Source organism: Hemiscyllium ocellatum, chromosome 2 (assembly GCF_020745735.1).
Source record: "Hemiscyllium ocellatum isolate sHemOce1 chromosome 2, sHemOce1.pat.X.cur, whole genome shotgun sequence".
Lineage (NCBI taxonomy): Eukaryota > Metazoa > Chordata > Chondrichthyes > Orectolobiformes > Hemiscylliidae > Hemiscyllium > Hemiscyllium ocellatum.
In genome coordinates, this window is record NC_083402.1 from 6,283,003 (window position 1) to 6,299,852 (window position 16,850).

Sequence of the window (16,850 nt, forward strand, 5' to 3'; positions counted from 1 at the left end):
TCTCCGCCCCCTCTCTCTCTCTCTCCGCCCTCTCTTTCTCTCTCTCTCCGCCCTCTCTCTCTCTCTCTCTCCGCCCTCTCTCTCTCTCCGCCCTCTCTCTCTCTCTCTCTCTCCGCCCTCTCTCTCTCTCTCTCTCTGCCCTCTCTCTCCGCCCTCTCTCTCTCTCCGCCCTCTCTCTCTCTCTCTCTCTCTCTCTCTGTCTCTCTGCCCCCTCTCTCTCTCTCTCTCTCTCTCTCTCTCTCCGCCCTCTCTCTCTCTCTCTCCCCGCCCTCTCTCTCTCTCTCTCTCTCTCTCTCCGCCTCTCTCTCTCTCTCTCTCTCTCCGCCCTCTCTCTCTCTCTCTCTCTCTCCCCTCTCTTTCTCTCTCTCTCTCTCCGCCCTCTCTCTCTCTCTCCGCCCTCTCTTTCTCTCTCTCTCTCTCCGCCCTCTCTCTCTCTCTCTCTCTCTCTCTCCGCCCTCTCTCTCTCTCTCTCTCTCTCTCTCCGCCCTCTCTCTCTCTCTCTCCGCCCTCTCTCTCTCTCTCTCTTTCTCTCTCTCTCCTCCCTCTCTCTCTCTCTCTCTCTCTCTCTCCGCCCTCTCTCTCTCTCTGCCCTCTCTCTCTCTCTCTCTCTCTCTCTCTCTCTCTCTCCTCTCTCCTCTCTCTCTGCCCTCTCTCTCTCTCTCTCCGCCCTCTCTCTCTCTCTCCGCCCTCTCTCTCTCTCTCCGCCCTCTCTCTCTCTCCGCCCCCTCTCGCTTGCTCGCTCTCTCCATGCTCTCGCTCTCCCTCTCTCTCCACGCTCTTGCTCTCGCTCTCCACGCGCTCGCTCTCGCTCTCCACGCGCTCGCTCTCGCTCCGCTCGCTCTCCACACTCTCTCCCTTCGCAAAAGAGCAGGAGAAAGAACCCACTAGTGAGTTGGAGCAATATTGCAATGGAAACTTGCCTGCACCCCATGGATGATTGGGTCCCCCAAGTCCCCAGCATTGGAAAAGTTGTGTTTAAAATATTTGGAATAGTTGATCTGAGATTCATTTCCTGTTTTGCAAATGCCCATGTTTTTTCAGTTGTATAAAATTTCATGTTCGAGTGGAAATGAAATCAATTACAGTCATTTGTTAAGGATCTGTAAGAGGTCTTCTGTCTCCAGGTACCAGTGAATCCCACTTATTGCTTTTTGATCTGGGATGTACTTAGGGATGTAAAACAGATGTTGCTGAAGCTCGTCGAGCTGCGGTCAAGTAACTGGGGTCGTGTTCACACCACAGCAACGTATAATGAAGCTACACCTGAAAATGATCCCAACTATTACATGGTAAGATTATTTATCTATCAATAGATATTTACGTGTATACACATCCATGGTTGCATGCATTTATCTAGTGGTTTTATAGCTTCAGGAAGTTGCAAAGGGCTTTATAACCGAGTTTTGAGAAGATTTGTAGCCTGGGGTGGGGGTTCTGGAGGTAAGATTGCTCGCTGAGCTGGAAGGTTTGTCTTCAGATGTTACGTCACCAAACTAGGTAAAATCATAATGTTACCTAGTATGGTGATGAAACGTCTGAAAACAAACCTTCCAGGCCAGCGAGCCAACTTAAATGCAGACTTTACAGCCAATAATTTAATTCTAAAGATGAATCATTGTAGTTTAAAACGTTTGCCATTCATTTGGGCATTGTAAGCCCCACCAACAGCAATGCAATAATAACTCAATCATCTGTTAGTGATGCAGACTTTGACTAAGTGATTAATATCAAACAAGATGGCAGGAAGGGGGTCTCTTTAGAATAGTGCCATGGGACATTTTATGTTTTGAGAGGGCAGATGAGGTCTTGGTTTGGCATCTCATCTGGTGAGTGATACCTCTGATATTGCAACAGATCCTCCGTTGTTGCCAGAGTGGGAAATTAAGCCTTTCTGACTCCAATGTTACATGATAAGGCACAGTTGATATTAAAACATTTATCAACTGTTGCCTCCTGTTCTTCAGAATGAAAGCTGTAATGCCTACGGATACAGTCCATGGCATATGAGCCAGTCATTTATGGCACAGAAATGCATGTTGACTCTTCACGAACCAATTCACTCAGCCCTACAAGTTTCTCAATGTCCACTTATCATAAGTGCCCATCTAAATTGCTTTTGAAATCATTTGTTTGCTCATAGGCAGCAGGTTCCAGGTTTGATTAATTTCCCTACAGTGTGGAAACAGGCCCTTCGGCTCAAGTCCACACCGACCCTCTGAAGAGTAACCCGCCCAGACCCATCTCCCCTCGTTTACCCCTGACTAATGCACCTAACACTGTGGGCAGTTTAACATGGCCAGTTCACCTGACCTACAAAACTTTTGGACTGTGGGAGGGAACTGGAGCACCCAGAGAAAAGCCACGCAGACACGGGGAGAACATGCAAACTCCACACAGTCAGTCACCCGAGCCAGGAATGGAACCATGTCCCTGATGCTGAGAGGCAGCAGTGCTAACCACTGAGCCACCGTGCCACCCCGGTGTGTAACCATGTACTTCCTTGTATTCCCCCTTTATCTCTTGCCCAAAGTCTTAAATCTGTGTCCCCTAGACATTGTCCCATCAGTCATGGGACAGATTTTACTTGTGTACTCTTAGGTTTGTCATATCTTGTCCAACCTTGAACAAATCACCCTCAAAACAATTCCAGCCTTTCCAACCTAACCTGAGTATCATACACCCTCCTTTTCAGTTTCTTTATGATCTTTATCTATCTTGTCAGGAAGGAGCCTTGTTTATTTGTTCTCTGACCCTTTGCCCTTAGTGGACTGTATCTAGCATGTACCTGAAGCATCTCTTCCTTTAAAGATCACCAACTGTTCTGTCCCAGGTTTTGCTTTTACCCTCCGGTTCCATTTTAGAGACTTTGTTCAGCTGTGTTATTATCCTTCTAAAATCAGGGTGGGATGTGAACCCAGATATTTTGGCTCAGAAACAAGGACACCACCAAAGACCCAGAGTGGAAGTAATGGGCGGCTGTACATTAGCCTGGAATCAAACCTGGGCTTGCTTTATGGCGGGGAGAGTTTTACCACTGAAGCACCAATACAGCCTTTAATTTACTGGCTCGTGAGACTACATTGAGAGTACTGAGCACAGTCTTGATCCCCTTATTTAAAAGATATATTATTTCATTCAGAGAACGAACAGTCCAATGATTCCTAGTATGGGAGGCATTGTCGTATGAGCAAAGATGAGAGACGCTATTGTACTTGTAGCTCACCAAACGTATTCAAGACATTTTATTCATGTACATTCATTGTAATCATCTCAAGTTTCTCACAGTTATTAATGTGTTACTATTTAATATGATCTTACTCCATTCTCTAGCACTTCACAGCAAACTCACTTTATGCAGATGAACAGATGAATTTGGAGCTGGAATCGTCAGATTCAGCCCCCTGTGCCTGTCTTGCCATTTGGTAATATCATGGCTGAAACTCCACTTTGTCTCCCCTGACAGGTTCTTGTTAGACAAAGAGCTGTCTTTCTCTACCTTAAAAATATTCAATGACACTCCTTTACAGTTGTCTGGAGAAAAGTATTTCTCAGACCAACAGCTCAATAAGACAAAAGATTTTTCCTCATCCCAATCAATTGAAACCTAATTTTTAAACTAGTCTCTCTCACATGGGGAAGCGCCTTATTTATCTTCTCTGCTTTTATATGCTATTATCCGTTTCCCTGCCAAATGAAAACTCTCCTCTCCCACATTTGGAAAGTACTTGTGACCCAGTTGGTCACAAACCTGTTGAGGTGCAACCCACCCTGTGTTGAAGGCATTATGTTTGAGTTACTGATGAAATGGCAATTGGGTAAAGCTGCAGTGGGATTGGAATACTGAAGCTTGGCTAGTTGCCACTGCAGACAGGGAAAGCCTGTGCGCTTCATGCTGACTTTAGCAAAACAATTGCGTTAGAACAAAACACATTATAAACCATCAGTAGAGATAAATTGGCTCGATTAATGAAATAGCTTTTAACCTCCTGTAGTATTCCATCTGAGCTGATGTTTATGATTAGTGTAGTGAAAGAAAGAGTTTTAAAAGGTGGAAAAGTAGCTTGCTTGGATAGATACCTCTCCTCGTTTTAATGGCTTCAGTTTGTAAGCTTTGTCATTTTGCAAAGCTATTGTGCTTCTCTTTGCTTCTCATTTGCATAGATGTTTGAAGCAATGTTTTACTTGTTTCATTTTTTTTGGGGGGTTTGCTCCCTAGCTTATTAAAGACTTCCTCCCATGAGCTCAGAATATCTGCTCATTATTTTTATTGTAAAATTTTAATTGTGTGCTGGAGAAACTCAGCAGTTCAATTCCAAAGAGAAGTCATATTTCACTCAGTGTTAACTCTGTTTCTCTCTTCACAGATCCTGTCATATCTGCTGAGTTTCCCCAGCACTTTGTCATTTAATTTTAGATCTTCAACATCTGTAGGTTTTTGTTTTTATTTCCAGAAACCTTGCAGCTGTTATTGGGTGTTAACTTGCAGGAACCCAACAATACTGTGTGAAGCACACAGTGCACTAAACTACCAGCAGGGCATGCACAAAGAACTATGATGGCCATTTTGTACATCAAAATATTTTAGTCACAAATGAGTAATTAAGAACGGAAGATTTCCTACCCAGCAACTTCAGAATGAGAGTTGCACTAGTTTTGTAAACCCAGGGAGAGTTGTTCAATGGATTAAAGATATTACCTTTTCACTGTTGGAATGGATCGAGGTTTCTGCTGACTGATACCTGTTGGTTGTGTAAATCACAATAGTATTGGCAGTTCAACTTCTCACCCAGTTCATGGGGTGATTGCTATTGAATGTGTTTCTCCTGTTAGTTGCAGCTCTTTTGCAAAAATGTCAGCTCAGACAGTTCACCCACCTCATCTTGCCCTAATTAACTGTAGACATACGTGGCTTAGGTTTACTGATTGAAGATTTGATTGAATGCCTAAAAGTAATGTCATGTGTTAGTAATCTTACAATCCCTGTAAAAGCACTTCCTGCCAATCTGTAGCTTAACGCGAAGAGCCAGAGGGAAAAATCAACCTGCTAAAATAACTCCTGTTGAATTGGTATGAATCGTTTTACTACAGATGTAATGTGTAACATGTTACTATGTTTTAATTTTCAGAATGAGCCTGTATTTTATTCAGCAGAGGGTATCCCTCTCACTCCAGCAGACCCAGGTTAGTCCTTTAGTGTCAAAATGAGTCTGTAAATTTACACTGACCCCTTCCTTCCCTTTTCTTTTGTAAATATATTTATTAGCAATTTTTTAACTTGACAAACATATAAAATTATTGAAAAATACAATCAATAACAAATATCAGTATGATAAAAAAAAACACAAATTACAATACAACTACTGTCTACTAATTACTAACCTACCCTAAAATACAAAACAAACCCTAATATTGTGCACAGCAACATCAATAAATAAGTAAATAACTAATAGATCAAAAAAAGAAAAGAAAAAAAAAGTACAGAACTGCTACGTTTGGCGCCAAGCTCCCAAACAAAGGAACGGGAGCATTGTATATATATCCGTATTAACTCAGGAGACCCCTCCCCTTCCCCCCTCTTTAAGTGATACTGTGGATTGGTACTTGAACAGATATTTTTTTCTCTCTCCTGGGTCAGACCAGACTGAAAGCTATTGCTGAATTTTACTGGGTTCTGAAGTTTTGATTTGCACAATGTAGTTGTGATGGGAATTTAAATCAAACAGATTGATGGATAAATTCAGATGGTTGCAGGTTTATCTGGAAACAACCAAAAGGAGGTAATAGCATCAGTTAGAACCAACTAGAAAAGTGTTCAACAAAGGATTGTGGCAATATATGCAACTGAAGTTATTTAAGTTTCTTCAAAGGAAGCTCATTTGTTTTTTGGAAATTCATGGAACCAAGACACTTTAGGGAAAGGCAGGAAATTGGGGCTAATCTAGTTTATTAGGAGTCTATTCACTCCCTTGAACCTGTTCCGTCATTCAATCTAATAATTGCTGATCTTTATCTTTACCACATACAACTCACTTTGACTCCATATCTTCAGACTCCTGTCCAGTGCAAATCTATTCATGTTAATCTGGCATATTAATCTGGCATCATCTTTTTGTGGCAGGGTGCTGGTCCAGCCAACATCACAGACCTTCCACAAATTAATATAAAACGAGTTTCATTGCTCTACTACCCTTTGTGAAGAAGTCCATCCTAAGTTTTATGGCTTGGCTCTGATTATATTATTTTGCATTCTAAACTGTACCAGCTTAATACAAAGATTATCTCAAACACTCTTTCTGAAGGCAGGTCCTTGATTATTTGGGTAAAAGCAATGACTGCAGATGCTGGAAACCAGATTCTGGATCGGTGGTGCTGGAAGAGCACAGCAGTTCAGGCAGCATCTGAGGACCAGTAAAATTGACGTTTTAGGCAAAAGCCCATTATCAGGAATAACGGCAGAGAGCCTGAAGGGTGGAGAGATAAACTGGTGGGGGGTGGGGAGAAAGTAGCATAGAGTACAATAGGTGAGTGGGGGAGGGGATGAAGATGATAAGTCAGGGAGGAGGGTGGAGTGGATAGGTGGAAAAGAAGCTAGGCTCATGAGGACAGTGCTGAGCTGGAAGTTTGGAACTAGGGTGAGGTGGGGGAAGGGGGAATGAGGAAACTGTTGAAGTCCACATTGATGCCCTGGGGTTGAAGTGTTCCGAGGTGGATGATGAGGCGTTATTCCTCCAGGTGTCTGGCAGTGAGGGAGCAGCGGTGAAGGAGTCTCAGGACTTCCATGTCTTTAGCAGAGTGGGAGGGGGAGTTGAAATGTTGGGCCACGGGGCGGTGTGGTTGATTGGTGTGGGTGTCCTGGAGATGTTTCTAGGAGGCGTCCAGTCTCCCCAATGTAGAGGAGACCACAATGGGAACAACGGATACAATAAATGATATTGGTGGATGTGCAGGTAAAACTTTGGATGTGAAAGGCTCTTTTAGGGCCGTGGATGGAGTTGAGGGAGGAGGTGTGGGTGCAGGTTTTGCAATTCCTGTGGTGGCAGAGGAAAGTGCCAGGATGGGAGGGTGGGTTGTTTGGGGTGGGGTGGGGCGTGGACCTGACTAAGTAGTCACGGAGGGAATGGTCTTTGCGGAAGGCGGAAAGGGGTGGAGAGGGAAATATATCCCTGGTGGTGGGGTCTTTTTGGAGGTGGCGGAAATGTCAGCGGATGATTTGGTTTATGTGAAGGTTGGTAGGGTGGAAGGTGAGCACCAGGGGCGTTCTGTCCTTGTAACGATTGGAGGGGTGGGGTCTGAGGGCGGAGATGCGGGATGTGGACAAGATGCATTGGAGGGCATCTTTAACCACGTGGGAAGAGAAATTGCAGTCTCTAAAGAAGGAGGCCATCTGGTGTGTTCTGTGGTGGAACTGGTCCTCCCGGGAGCAGATATGGCGAAGGCGGAGGAATTGGGAATACGGGATGGCATTTTTGCAAGAGGTAGGGTGGGAAGAGGCGTAATCCAGGGAGCTGTGGGAGTCGGTGGGTTTGTAAAAATGTCAGGGTCAAGTCAGTCGTCATTAATGGAGATGGAGAGGTCCAGGAAGGGGAGGGAGGTGTCAGAGATGGTCCAGGTAAATTAAAGGTCAGGGTGGAATGTGTTGATGAATTGCTCAACCTCCTCGCGGGAGCACGAGGTGGCACCAATGCAGTCATCAATGTAGTGGAGGAAGAGGTTGGGAGTGGTGCCGGTGTAATTATGGAAGATCGACTGTTCCACGTAGCCAACAAAGAGACAGGCATACCTGGGGCCCATACATGTGCCCATGGCTACCCCTTTGGTCGCAACAGTTTCCTCATTTCCTCTTCCCCCACCTCACCCTAGTTCCAAACTTCCAGCTCAGCACTGTTCCCATGACTTGTCCGACCTGCCTATCTCCTTTTCCACCTATCCACTCCACCCTCTCCTCCCTGACCTATCATCTTCATCCCCTCCCCCATTCACCCATTGTACTCCATGCTTCTTTCTCCCCACCCCCAACCTCCTCTAGCTTATCTCCCCACGCTTCAGGCTCACTGCCTTTATTCCTGATGAAGGGCTTTTGCCCGAAACATCGATTTCGCTGCACTTTGGATGCTGCCTGAACTGCTGTGCTCTTCCAGCACCACTGATCCAGAATCTGGTTTCCAACATCTGCAGTCATTGTTTTTACCCAGTTGGTATGAACCTGATTCATATGCTAACCACCTAGCCAACTGAGATGTTACACCCCCACATCTCTCTAGCCTTATCTGCATACAAAGTACCTGAAGTGGTTTGCAAAGTGTACTGACTTGATGGATGCAGTAGCTGACTGCTGTGTTTGGATGAGTCAGTGGTGAAGTTCTGACCTTCAATCCACCTCTTTCAAACTGTTCTTTATCTTGCTTTGATTCCTCCCCATTTCAGGAAATATGCTCACAGCAAGCTGCAGTGTCGGAAGGATAATTGCTTTGGTTAAGAATATAGCTTGTTTTATGCTTGATCTTGTGCTGAAGACCAATACATCTGTGGCAGTTTGGCATGATTGCTGAGCAAATAAAGAAAGGCATGAATTATCAAGGGTTCTTGATCCTCACGTTCAGTGGTTGTAGGACAAGTACATTTCAGTGCACATTAGCTGAGGGACTCCGCTGTTGTGCTCAGCTCACTTAGGTGGGGTATGAAAGTTGTCAATCCCTGAGAGTGGACACGATTGTGAGCCATTCTCCTCTAGAGGAAGGTAAGGACAGAGTGAGAGAAATGCTCTCAAATATGTCAAGTTCTTTTTACTGTACTTAACTGTTATTTATTCTTTGAATGTGGAAGTCGCTGACTTCAGGACTTATTATCTATCAATAACTTCCCTCAATGTGATGGTGAGCTGTTGTCTGCATGAATTGCTAGGTTACTGATTGCATTGGAATCACTTATGAACTAGATTAAGTAAGGATGTTTTTCTTTTATTAAAATGTCCATGAACAAGATGGGTTTTTACAGAAATCTGTTTTTTTTATGTTGCCAATATATTTAGTTATTGAATTTAAATTTCCTCAATTGTTGGATCATTGGTCTTGGCCACTGGATTATTAATCCTGTGGTAATCACCACTGTTCTGTTGTATTCCTTGCCCCACTGAAGCATCTTCTCTCTAAATGTAAAAGCCATGTGGGGGTGTACCTGAGAGATGGAAGTAGACGGTGGCAGTCTGTAAAATTGTGTTATTTTATGACACTCCTAATGTGAGCCAAAATTATTGCTGTTGTTCAGTGTAAACCTATTGCTGTGAACGCATTGACAGACAAAAATAGAATTATCACTGCTTGCAAGTATTCAGAGCTGCTTCAGTCCTTCTACTTTGGATTCTCATTTGACTTTCATTTCTCCACTTCGCCTGCATTATGTCTTTAAGAGAAAAGCTCCAAAGAACCTTAAAAAATAACTTCCTTACAAAATTTGATGACTGAATTCAAAACAGTTAAACCACTCTTGAACTTGCTCCTCAAGGCTGCTTTCATGGTCTTTGAAGGACTCAATAAACTCTTGAACTTAAGAGGGGGGAACTGGCTTTGTGATTCTATCATTGAATTATGATTTGTGAACTATTAACAGGTTCAAGTATTATATTTGATCAGTTAATTTAGTGATGAAAAGCTTGGGTGCTTTGTAAAATATACAACTGTATAAAAGTTGCCACTGTTGTACTTGTGGAATGGAGAAACTCTGGGACCTTTTAAAAAACGAAGTTCCATCTAGTTCACCTTCTGTTGGCCGAGTACAATAGTAATTGACTGACAGCAATCAGTATGTATCAGTGAAAAAAACAATCAATTTTGGATAATTTTTGAGTACGTTCATCTGCCTGCACGGTATACTTAAGTAAATTTTCTCTCTCATTACTCACACTGTATCTTAATGCTTGTACTTTCACACTTATCAAATATCCAGCCTGTTAAAATATTTTCATTGTATTTGTCCTTATTGAAAAACTGTTGAGCACAAAGAGTCCACACAGTTCTGAGTCACCCAAAGGAGTATGTGCAACTTGCTCCCTTGAATCAGGTTTTCAGTTATGTTTTCTGTCTGTATTTCAGATTACCTGGAAAAGTATCAGGAGATGATTGATCGAGAAGAGCTGTTTCAAGGTTACTCTGATGAAGATGGAGAAGCGTAAGTTTGATTTTTTTTTGTTTCTCAGTCATCTCACTATTCTCTTTGCTATTCTGAGCTTCCACCTGAGATTGATAGATTTTTCTGAGGTAAGGTCTAAAATTGGGAATATTGAGTTGAGAATCTGGATCAAATAAGTGTAAAACTGTCTCGAGGGCTTTTAATATGTTTGAAAATACTTGTCACGTTGTTTCACCAGTGCAGTAGCCCAGCACATCAGTGTAAAAGACTAAACTAAATATATCTACCCATCTTCATCAGAAGTGCAGAGTGAATTATTCCCCGAATCATGGATTCCAATCTTCAGCAAACTTAATTCACTCTAGCTGATATCAAATAGCTGAAGGTACTGGATGCTGCCAAAGTACTGAAAGCTTGTGCTCCAGAACTAGCTGTGTTCCTATCCAAACTGCCCTACGACAGCTACTACATTGGTATTGATCGGAGAGTGTGGAAAATTGGCTGCTTACAAAAGGCAACCCAAATGCAATCTGGCAAATTACAACCTCATCAGCCCATTCTCGATCATCAGTCAAATGATGGAATATTCTGTTGACATGGCTATCATGCAGCATTTACCCAGCAATAACTGCTCACTGATACCCATGCATACACAGGGAGAATGAACAAACTCCATGCAGACAGTCACCCCACGTGACCTGTCTTCTAGTCTCGTTACATGTCTCCATTGGACTCCCCTTCAGTGTTCCTTTGCTGTCCTGTATGATCTCTTGCAACAGGCTGTTAAGCCTGTGCAGATTTTGATTTAACTAATATTTCAAAACAGTTGAATCTAATATGCTTGGAACTGTATGTGCATTTGAATGTAACAGTATATACCTAGTGCTAGCTCCTGCAGCACAAATTGAAACAATGATAAAGGAATGTATCACAGTAGTGTCCTTGGCCCAACGAGCTTCAATTGCTTTAGCAGTGACTTTCCCTCTATCATAAGTTTGGATGGCAGATGAGTTTCAGTGCAAAGAATTTCTCTGGCAGAAAGCAGAGAGTGGGGATAGAAGCAGGATGGCAGCAGGTGACAAGTGGTGTTCCGCAAGGCTCAGTGTTAGGACCACAATGTTTCAATTTATACATGAACAATACAGATGCAGGAACTGAGGGCATTCTGGCTAAGTTTGCAGATGATACAAAGATAGGTAGAGGGACAGGTAGCATTGTGGAGGCCTGGAGGCTGCAGAAGGATTTGGACAGGTTAGGAAAGTGGGCAAACAAGTGGCAGATGAGTACAATATGGCAAAGTGTGAGGTGATTACAATCGAGGCATGGACCATCTTCTAAATGGGTACAAAATTCAGAAGTCTGAAGCGCAGAGAGACTTGGACATTCTAGTCCAGGATTCTCTCCAGGCAAACTTGCAGGTTGAGTCAGTAGTTCGGAAGGCAAATGCAATTAAAGCTTATATTTTGAGAGGATTTGAATATTAAAGCAGGGATATACTGATGAGCTCTGTAAGGCTCTGGTCATTCCACATTTGGACTGCTCTGCACAGTTTTGGGCCCTATATCTGAGGAAGGATGTACTGGCACTGGAGCATGTTCAGAGGAGGTTGACGAGAATGGTCCCACAATTGAAAAGCTTAACATATGAGGAAGAGTTTCGGACTCTGGGTTTATACTAGATGGTGTTTCGAAGGATGGGGGGATCTGATTGGAACATACAGAATACTGAGTGGCCTGGACAGAGTGAGTGTTGGGAGGATGTTCCATTGGTAGGAGAGACTAGGACTCGAGGGCACAGTCTTAGAGGAAAGAGAAGACCTTTAACAATGGAGATGAGAAACTACTTTAGCCAGAGAGTGATGAATCTATAAAATTCATTGCCACAGAAGGCTGTGGAGGCGAGGCCATTGAATATATTTAAGACTCAGGTTCTTGATTATCAAGGGTTATGGGGAGAATGAGGTTGAGAAATTTCAGCCATGATTGAATGGCGGAACAGACTTGATTGGCTGAATGGCTAAATTTCTGCTCCTATGTCTTATGATCTTATAGCTAAGTGTAAAATAATGGTAGAAGAAACATTTGAGAGTAGTACTGAGGAAGTGGGGAGGCTACAGAAGGATCTAGACAGGTTGGGAGAGTGGTCCAGGAAATGGCTGATGGAATTTAACGTGAGCAAGTGCGAGGTCTTGCACTTTGGCAAAAAGAATAAAAGCATAGACTACTTTCTAAATGGTGAGAAAATTAGTAAAGCCAAAGTACAAAGGGATCTGGGAGTGCTAGTCGAGGATTCTCTAAAGGTAAACATGCAGGCTGAGTCCGTGATTAAGAAAGCGAATTTAATGTTGTCTCTTATCTCGAGGGTTGGAATATAAAAGCAGAGATGTGCTACTGAGACTTTATAAAGCTCTGGTTAGGCCCCATTTGGAGTACTGTGTCCCGTTTTGGTCCCCACACCTCAGGAAGGACATACTGGCACTGGAACGTGTCCAGCGGAGATTCACACGGATGATCCCTGGAATGGCAGGTCTAACATATGAGGAATGGCTGAGGATCCTGGGATTATATTCATTGGAGTTTAGAAGATTAAGGGGAGACTTAATAGAGACGTACAAGACAATACATGGCTTGGAAAGGGTGGACGCTAGGAAATTGTTTCCATTATGCGAGGAGACTAGGATCCGTGGACACAGCCTTAGAATTAGAAGGGGTCAATTCAGAACAGAAATGCGGAGACATTTCTTCAGCCAGAGGGTGGTGGGCCTGTGGAATTCATTGCCACAGGGTGCAGTGGACGCTAAATGTCTTCAAGGCCGAGATTGATAGATTCTTGTTGTCTCGAGGAATTAAGGGCTACGGAGAGAACGCTGGTAAGTGGAGTTGAAATGTCCGTCAGCCATGATTGAATGGCGGAGTGGACTCGATGGGCCGAATGGCCTTACTTCCACTCCTATGTCTTATGGTCTTATGGAGAGTCAGACAGTAGAGGTGAAGAAGGACCTTAGGCATCATGGACATGAATGTCTTAGTGGCCAGGAAAGTGGAAACAGTTGTTTTGAATTCTTGGTTTATGAATAGAGGCATAGCATATGTCAAACAAGGAAGTGGTGCTACACCTCTACAAATCATTGGTCCGACCACATTTGGAGCATTGTGTTCAGTTCTGGGCACCTTATTGAAGGAACGATGTTACAGCCCTGGAAATAGTGCTAAACCCTCATTCTAGTTAATTAAATTTACCAGAATGAGGTGTTTTAGATACAAAGAAAGATTAGAGAAATTGAGCTGCTTATTCTTGGAGTAGAGAAGATTAAGAGTTGACCTTATTGAGGTGTTCAAAATCATGAACACTTGACAGGGTAAAGTAGATATTCTGTTTCCACTAGTTGATATGTTAATAACTAGGGGTTGCTATTTCAAGTTTGTCAGCAAGAGAGCTCGGAGTGTGATGAGAACCTTTTTACTCCGTTGTTAGGATTTGGAATGTATTGCGTGGAGAATGTTGGAAGCAGATTATGTCAGAGGTTTCAACAGAAAGCTGGGATTTATTTCAAAATGATCAATTTAGAGGACCCAAGAGATGGGACTGGAGAATGGGTCCAGCTGGGTAGGTTTTTTGGGAGCTGTTTTGGACACGATGGTTCGAATGGCCTTCTGTTGGACTGTGAAGTTCTATTATTTTGTTTTTGCTACCCTGGATGGTGGATCTGGGATCCATTCAAAGCAGTCTTTTATCTAAAAATGGAAAAATAGAGGCAGTGAACAAGTAAACGAAAGAGTGAAAAGACATTGAAAGAGAGCATGTGTTTCAGAGCTGTGGGCTAGTCATCCAAATATGTAACCTGGCTTTGGATCAGCAACAGCAATTGGCCACATTTGACTCATTTCACACCACAAAATGTCCTGTGCTGCCTCAAAATTATAAAATGAGATACAGCACCATGCCAGAGGAGATGTTGGGGGCATGTGACCAAAGTTTATGAAAGAGTTTTAAGACAAAGAGAGGTCAAGAGATTTTGGATGGATAATCCAGAGGTTCAGGACAAAGTAACTGATGACACAGTTACCAATGCTGAAACAAATAACATTCGAAATTCTCATTAGGCCAAAATTAGAGGAGCATGATTTTCTTTGAAGCATTGTGTGGCTGAAAGAGGTTACAGGAGTGAGGGGATAAGGAACAAACCCAGCTGACACATGGCCATTTTGCTGACTGCAGATATCCTTTGAGAAGTGAGATTAATTGGTTACAGCAAATTGCATATTATTCTCTGCAACCAGCAATCTGAGTCAAGCCAGTTATTTGTTCATGAAGTCTAGGTGATCCTAGTAAAACTGTCATTTAATACCAATCTTTAATTGTCCTCAAATGTGATGATGAGTCACCTTACAGTCCATCTGGTATAGGTACATCTACAGTGCTGTATGGGTGTTCGGAGGATTGCTTCCAGTGACAGTAAAGTGCTGGTGATAAAATGGTTTGTGACTTGGATGAGACCTGTAGGTTATGGTGCATTTTGTGTCAATGTAATATCCTGTGATTCTTCCTTTAGATATCTGGATGACTCTGAAAACGAGATGGATCCAGAAATGGAAGAAGCATTTGAAAAGTTCTGTGCTGAAACAGAAAACAAGAGGAAATAGTGCAAAGAGGCGAGCAAACGATTCATTAGAAATGAAAAAAAGCCAAAAAAAATTTGCGTTTTGAGTGTTTATTTGAAAAAAAAGAACAAAAAAAACTTTTGAATTTCAAACGATGTGCAGGTAATTTAAAGACAAACTGAAGAAGCATTTTCATTTTTCTTGTGCCATTGAAAGCATTGCAGGAAAAATTCTGTTGGAGTCCACCTAAAACTGTTGGTGAATGCATCACAAAAATGCCCAAGCAGAATCTACCGATTGATACATGCTGTACTTTTAATGAGACTCTTTTGTAATATAGTTTGTTATAGTTTTATTTTTATGTAAAAGTTGCAAGTTTAAAACTAAAATAAAACGATTCTTTGTAATGGGCTGCATTGCTTCGTGAAGCACATTAAAGATTTTTACTTGCCTAACCAGTATGTAATTTAAGAAGGAAAGGGGCTTCTTAACCAGCAGAGGGAGAGGTTCATACCCCACACAAGCTGATTAGGATGGAGAGATGTATGTACATACACAAACCGGTAGTTTGAGGCTAAGAGGAGAACTGAGAATTACAGCACGATTGCGATGACAGGGAGGGAGGTGTATGTGTACAGGCATATGGTAATTGATAACGGATGTGTATTCAGATTGGCAATTTGCCAACATTGTGCACTTTAATGACCCATGCAAATTTTTAAACAAAATTGGGAACTTATCGGTAAATGATAAAGAAGCTTGATGTACTTTGATAAGATATTTGTATAATTTCATGTTTTAGCTTCCCTTTTTCTGAAAATATGTCCATTCCAAAACGTACACATTAGTTACCACAGCCGTACACTGCCATCCATCTGATGTCTCCATGATTGTTGCTCTCTATTACAAGGTGAGAGCTGTTGACTATTTGAAAAAGGCAGGCATAAAAAAAACCATCAACCCTTATCCTAACAATTCACTCACTTTACTCAACTACGATTGTAGTGCTGTCAATTTTCATCGGTGTGTTTTGAGAAAAGGGTTGTTAGGGAGTAATGTATCAGTATTAGAGTGACAGATGCTTCAGATGCAGGGATGGTTCCTTGCCATTTGGGACTTGTAATTAAGCTCAAATCCAGGTTGGCCTCACAGGAATTTTAAGCGTCACTTGTGTCTCTTTCTCTGTTTCTCAGGAATTTATTCATACAGTATTTGGCTTGTCTGTGTACTTCCTGTTTTTTTTATTTGGAACAACGTTAATTGTAAATAAAGAATATTTTAATTTCTTTCCGATTGGCTCCTTCAGAGCAACAAACAGCAAAAGTCCTTTCACCCAGCAGTTAAAAGCCAGTGGTACTGAATTGTTCTACTGACTTGCACACCTCATTGAAACTATCCACAATTGCGATCTGAATGTATCCCCACCCCCTCAGTGAGGAGTATATCTACCTTCTGGACAGCAGCATCCACCAAGTAACTGTGCCTGGGAGATCACTCATATCACTACACCTGGAGGCTAGTCCAAAGCATAGTCCCTATTTGTAGTCTCAGTTATTGTTGCCTTTAGAAAATAGTGCCCAAACCATATCTACCCTCAGGCGCTACAAAAAGCCTCCAAGCAGCAGTCCCAGTATCTGAGCAGTGCCTTTGTTTTTCAGTCTTATTTACTTGAATTGTAGATGTTTACACTGTTCCTAAATTGTATATAACAATGCATGAGAGAACCTTGTGGGCTTTTTCCCTTCCCCTGTTGCTGGTAAATAAATTTTGATGTGTTTGTAATCCTCGGTTTGTATTTTCAATTCTGTGGTGAGCTATTTAAAATGTATGTATGCAATGGGTGAGTTGAGGCTGCGACTTGGTTGACACCTGTCTCTGAGCTGGGAGGCTTGATTTCACATCCCACTTGGACTTTTTTGGTCACAAGGTGTGTTCATGCAGCCTAAAGCAGGCTGTACATTATCCTGCAAAATCCTGCTAACATTCCACACCAGCCTACAAAAAGGAGGAATGTGGAGGTCCAAAAAACACACAAATAATGGTTCAAGTGGCTGCAAGGAGGTGTGGTTCAAATGAATTTGAAATGTTTGTATTTGAACATCTGTGATGTATATGACTGCATTT

The 16,850-nt window shown here is 42.5% G+C and overlaps 1 protein-coding gene across 1 annotated transcript in view; it reads left to right on the forward strand.

Moving 5' to 3' along the window:
• paip1 (poly(A) binding protein interacting protein 1) overlaps positions 1-16,508 on the forward strand; it is a 67,665-nt gene extending 51,157 nt beyond the window's left edge. The window contains exons 8-11 of the mRNA XM_060842381.1: positions 1,172-1,289; positions 5,127-5,181; positions 10,089-10,164; positions 14,678-16,508. Of these exons, the coding sequence (XP_060698364.1) occupies positions 1,172-1,289; positions 5,127-5,181; positions 10,089-10,164; positions 14,678-14,768 (340 nt within the window). The 3' untranslated portion in view covers positions 14,769-16,508. The remainder of the gene's footprint in view (positions 1-1,171; positions 1,290-5,126; positions 5,182-10,088; positions 10,165-14,677) is intronic.
• The last annotated feature ends 342 nt before the right edge of the window (positions 16,509-16,850 follow it).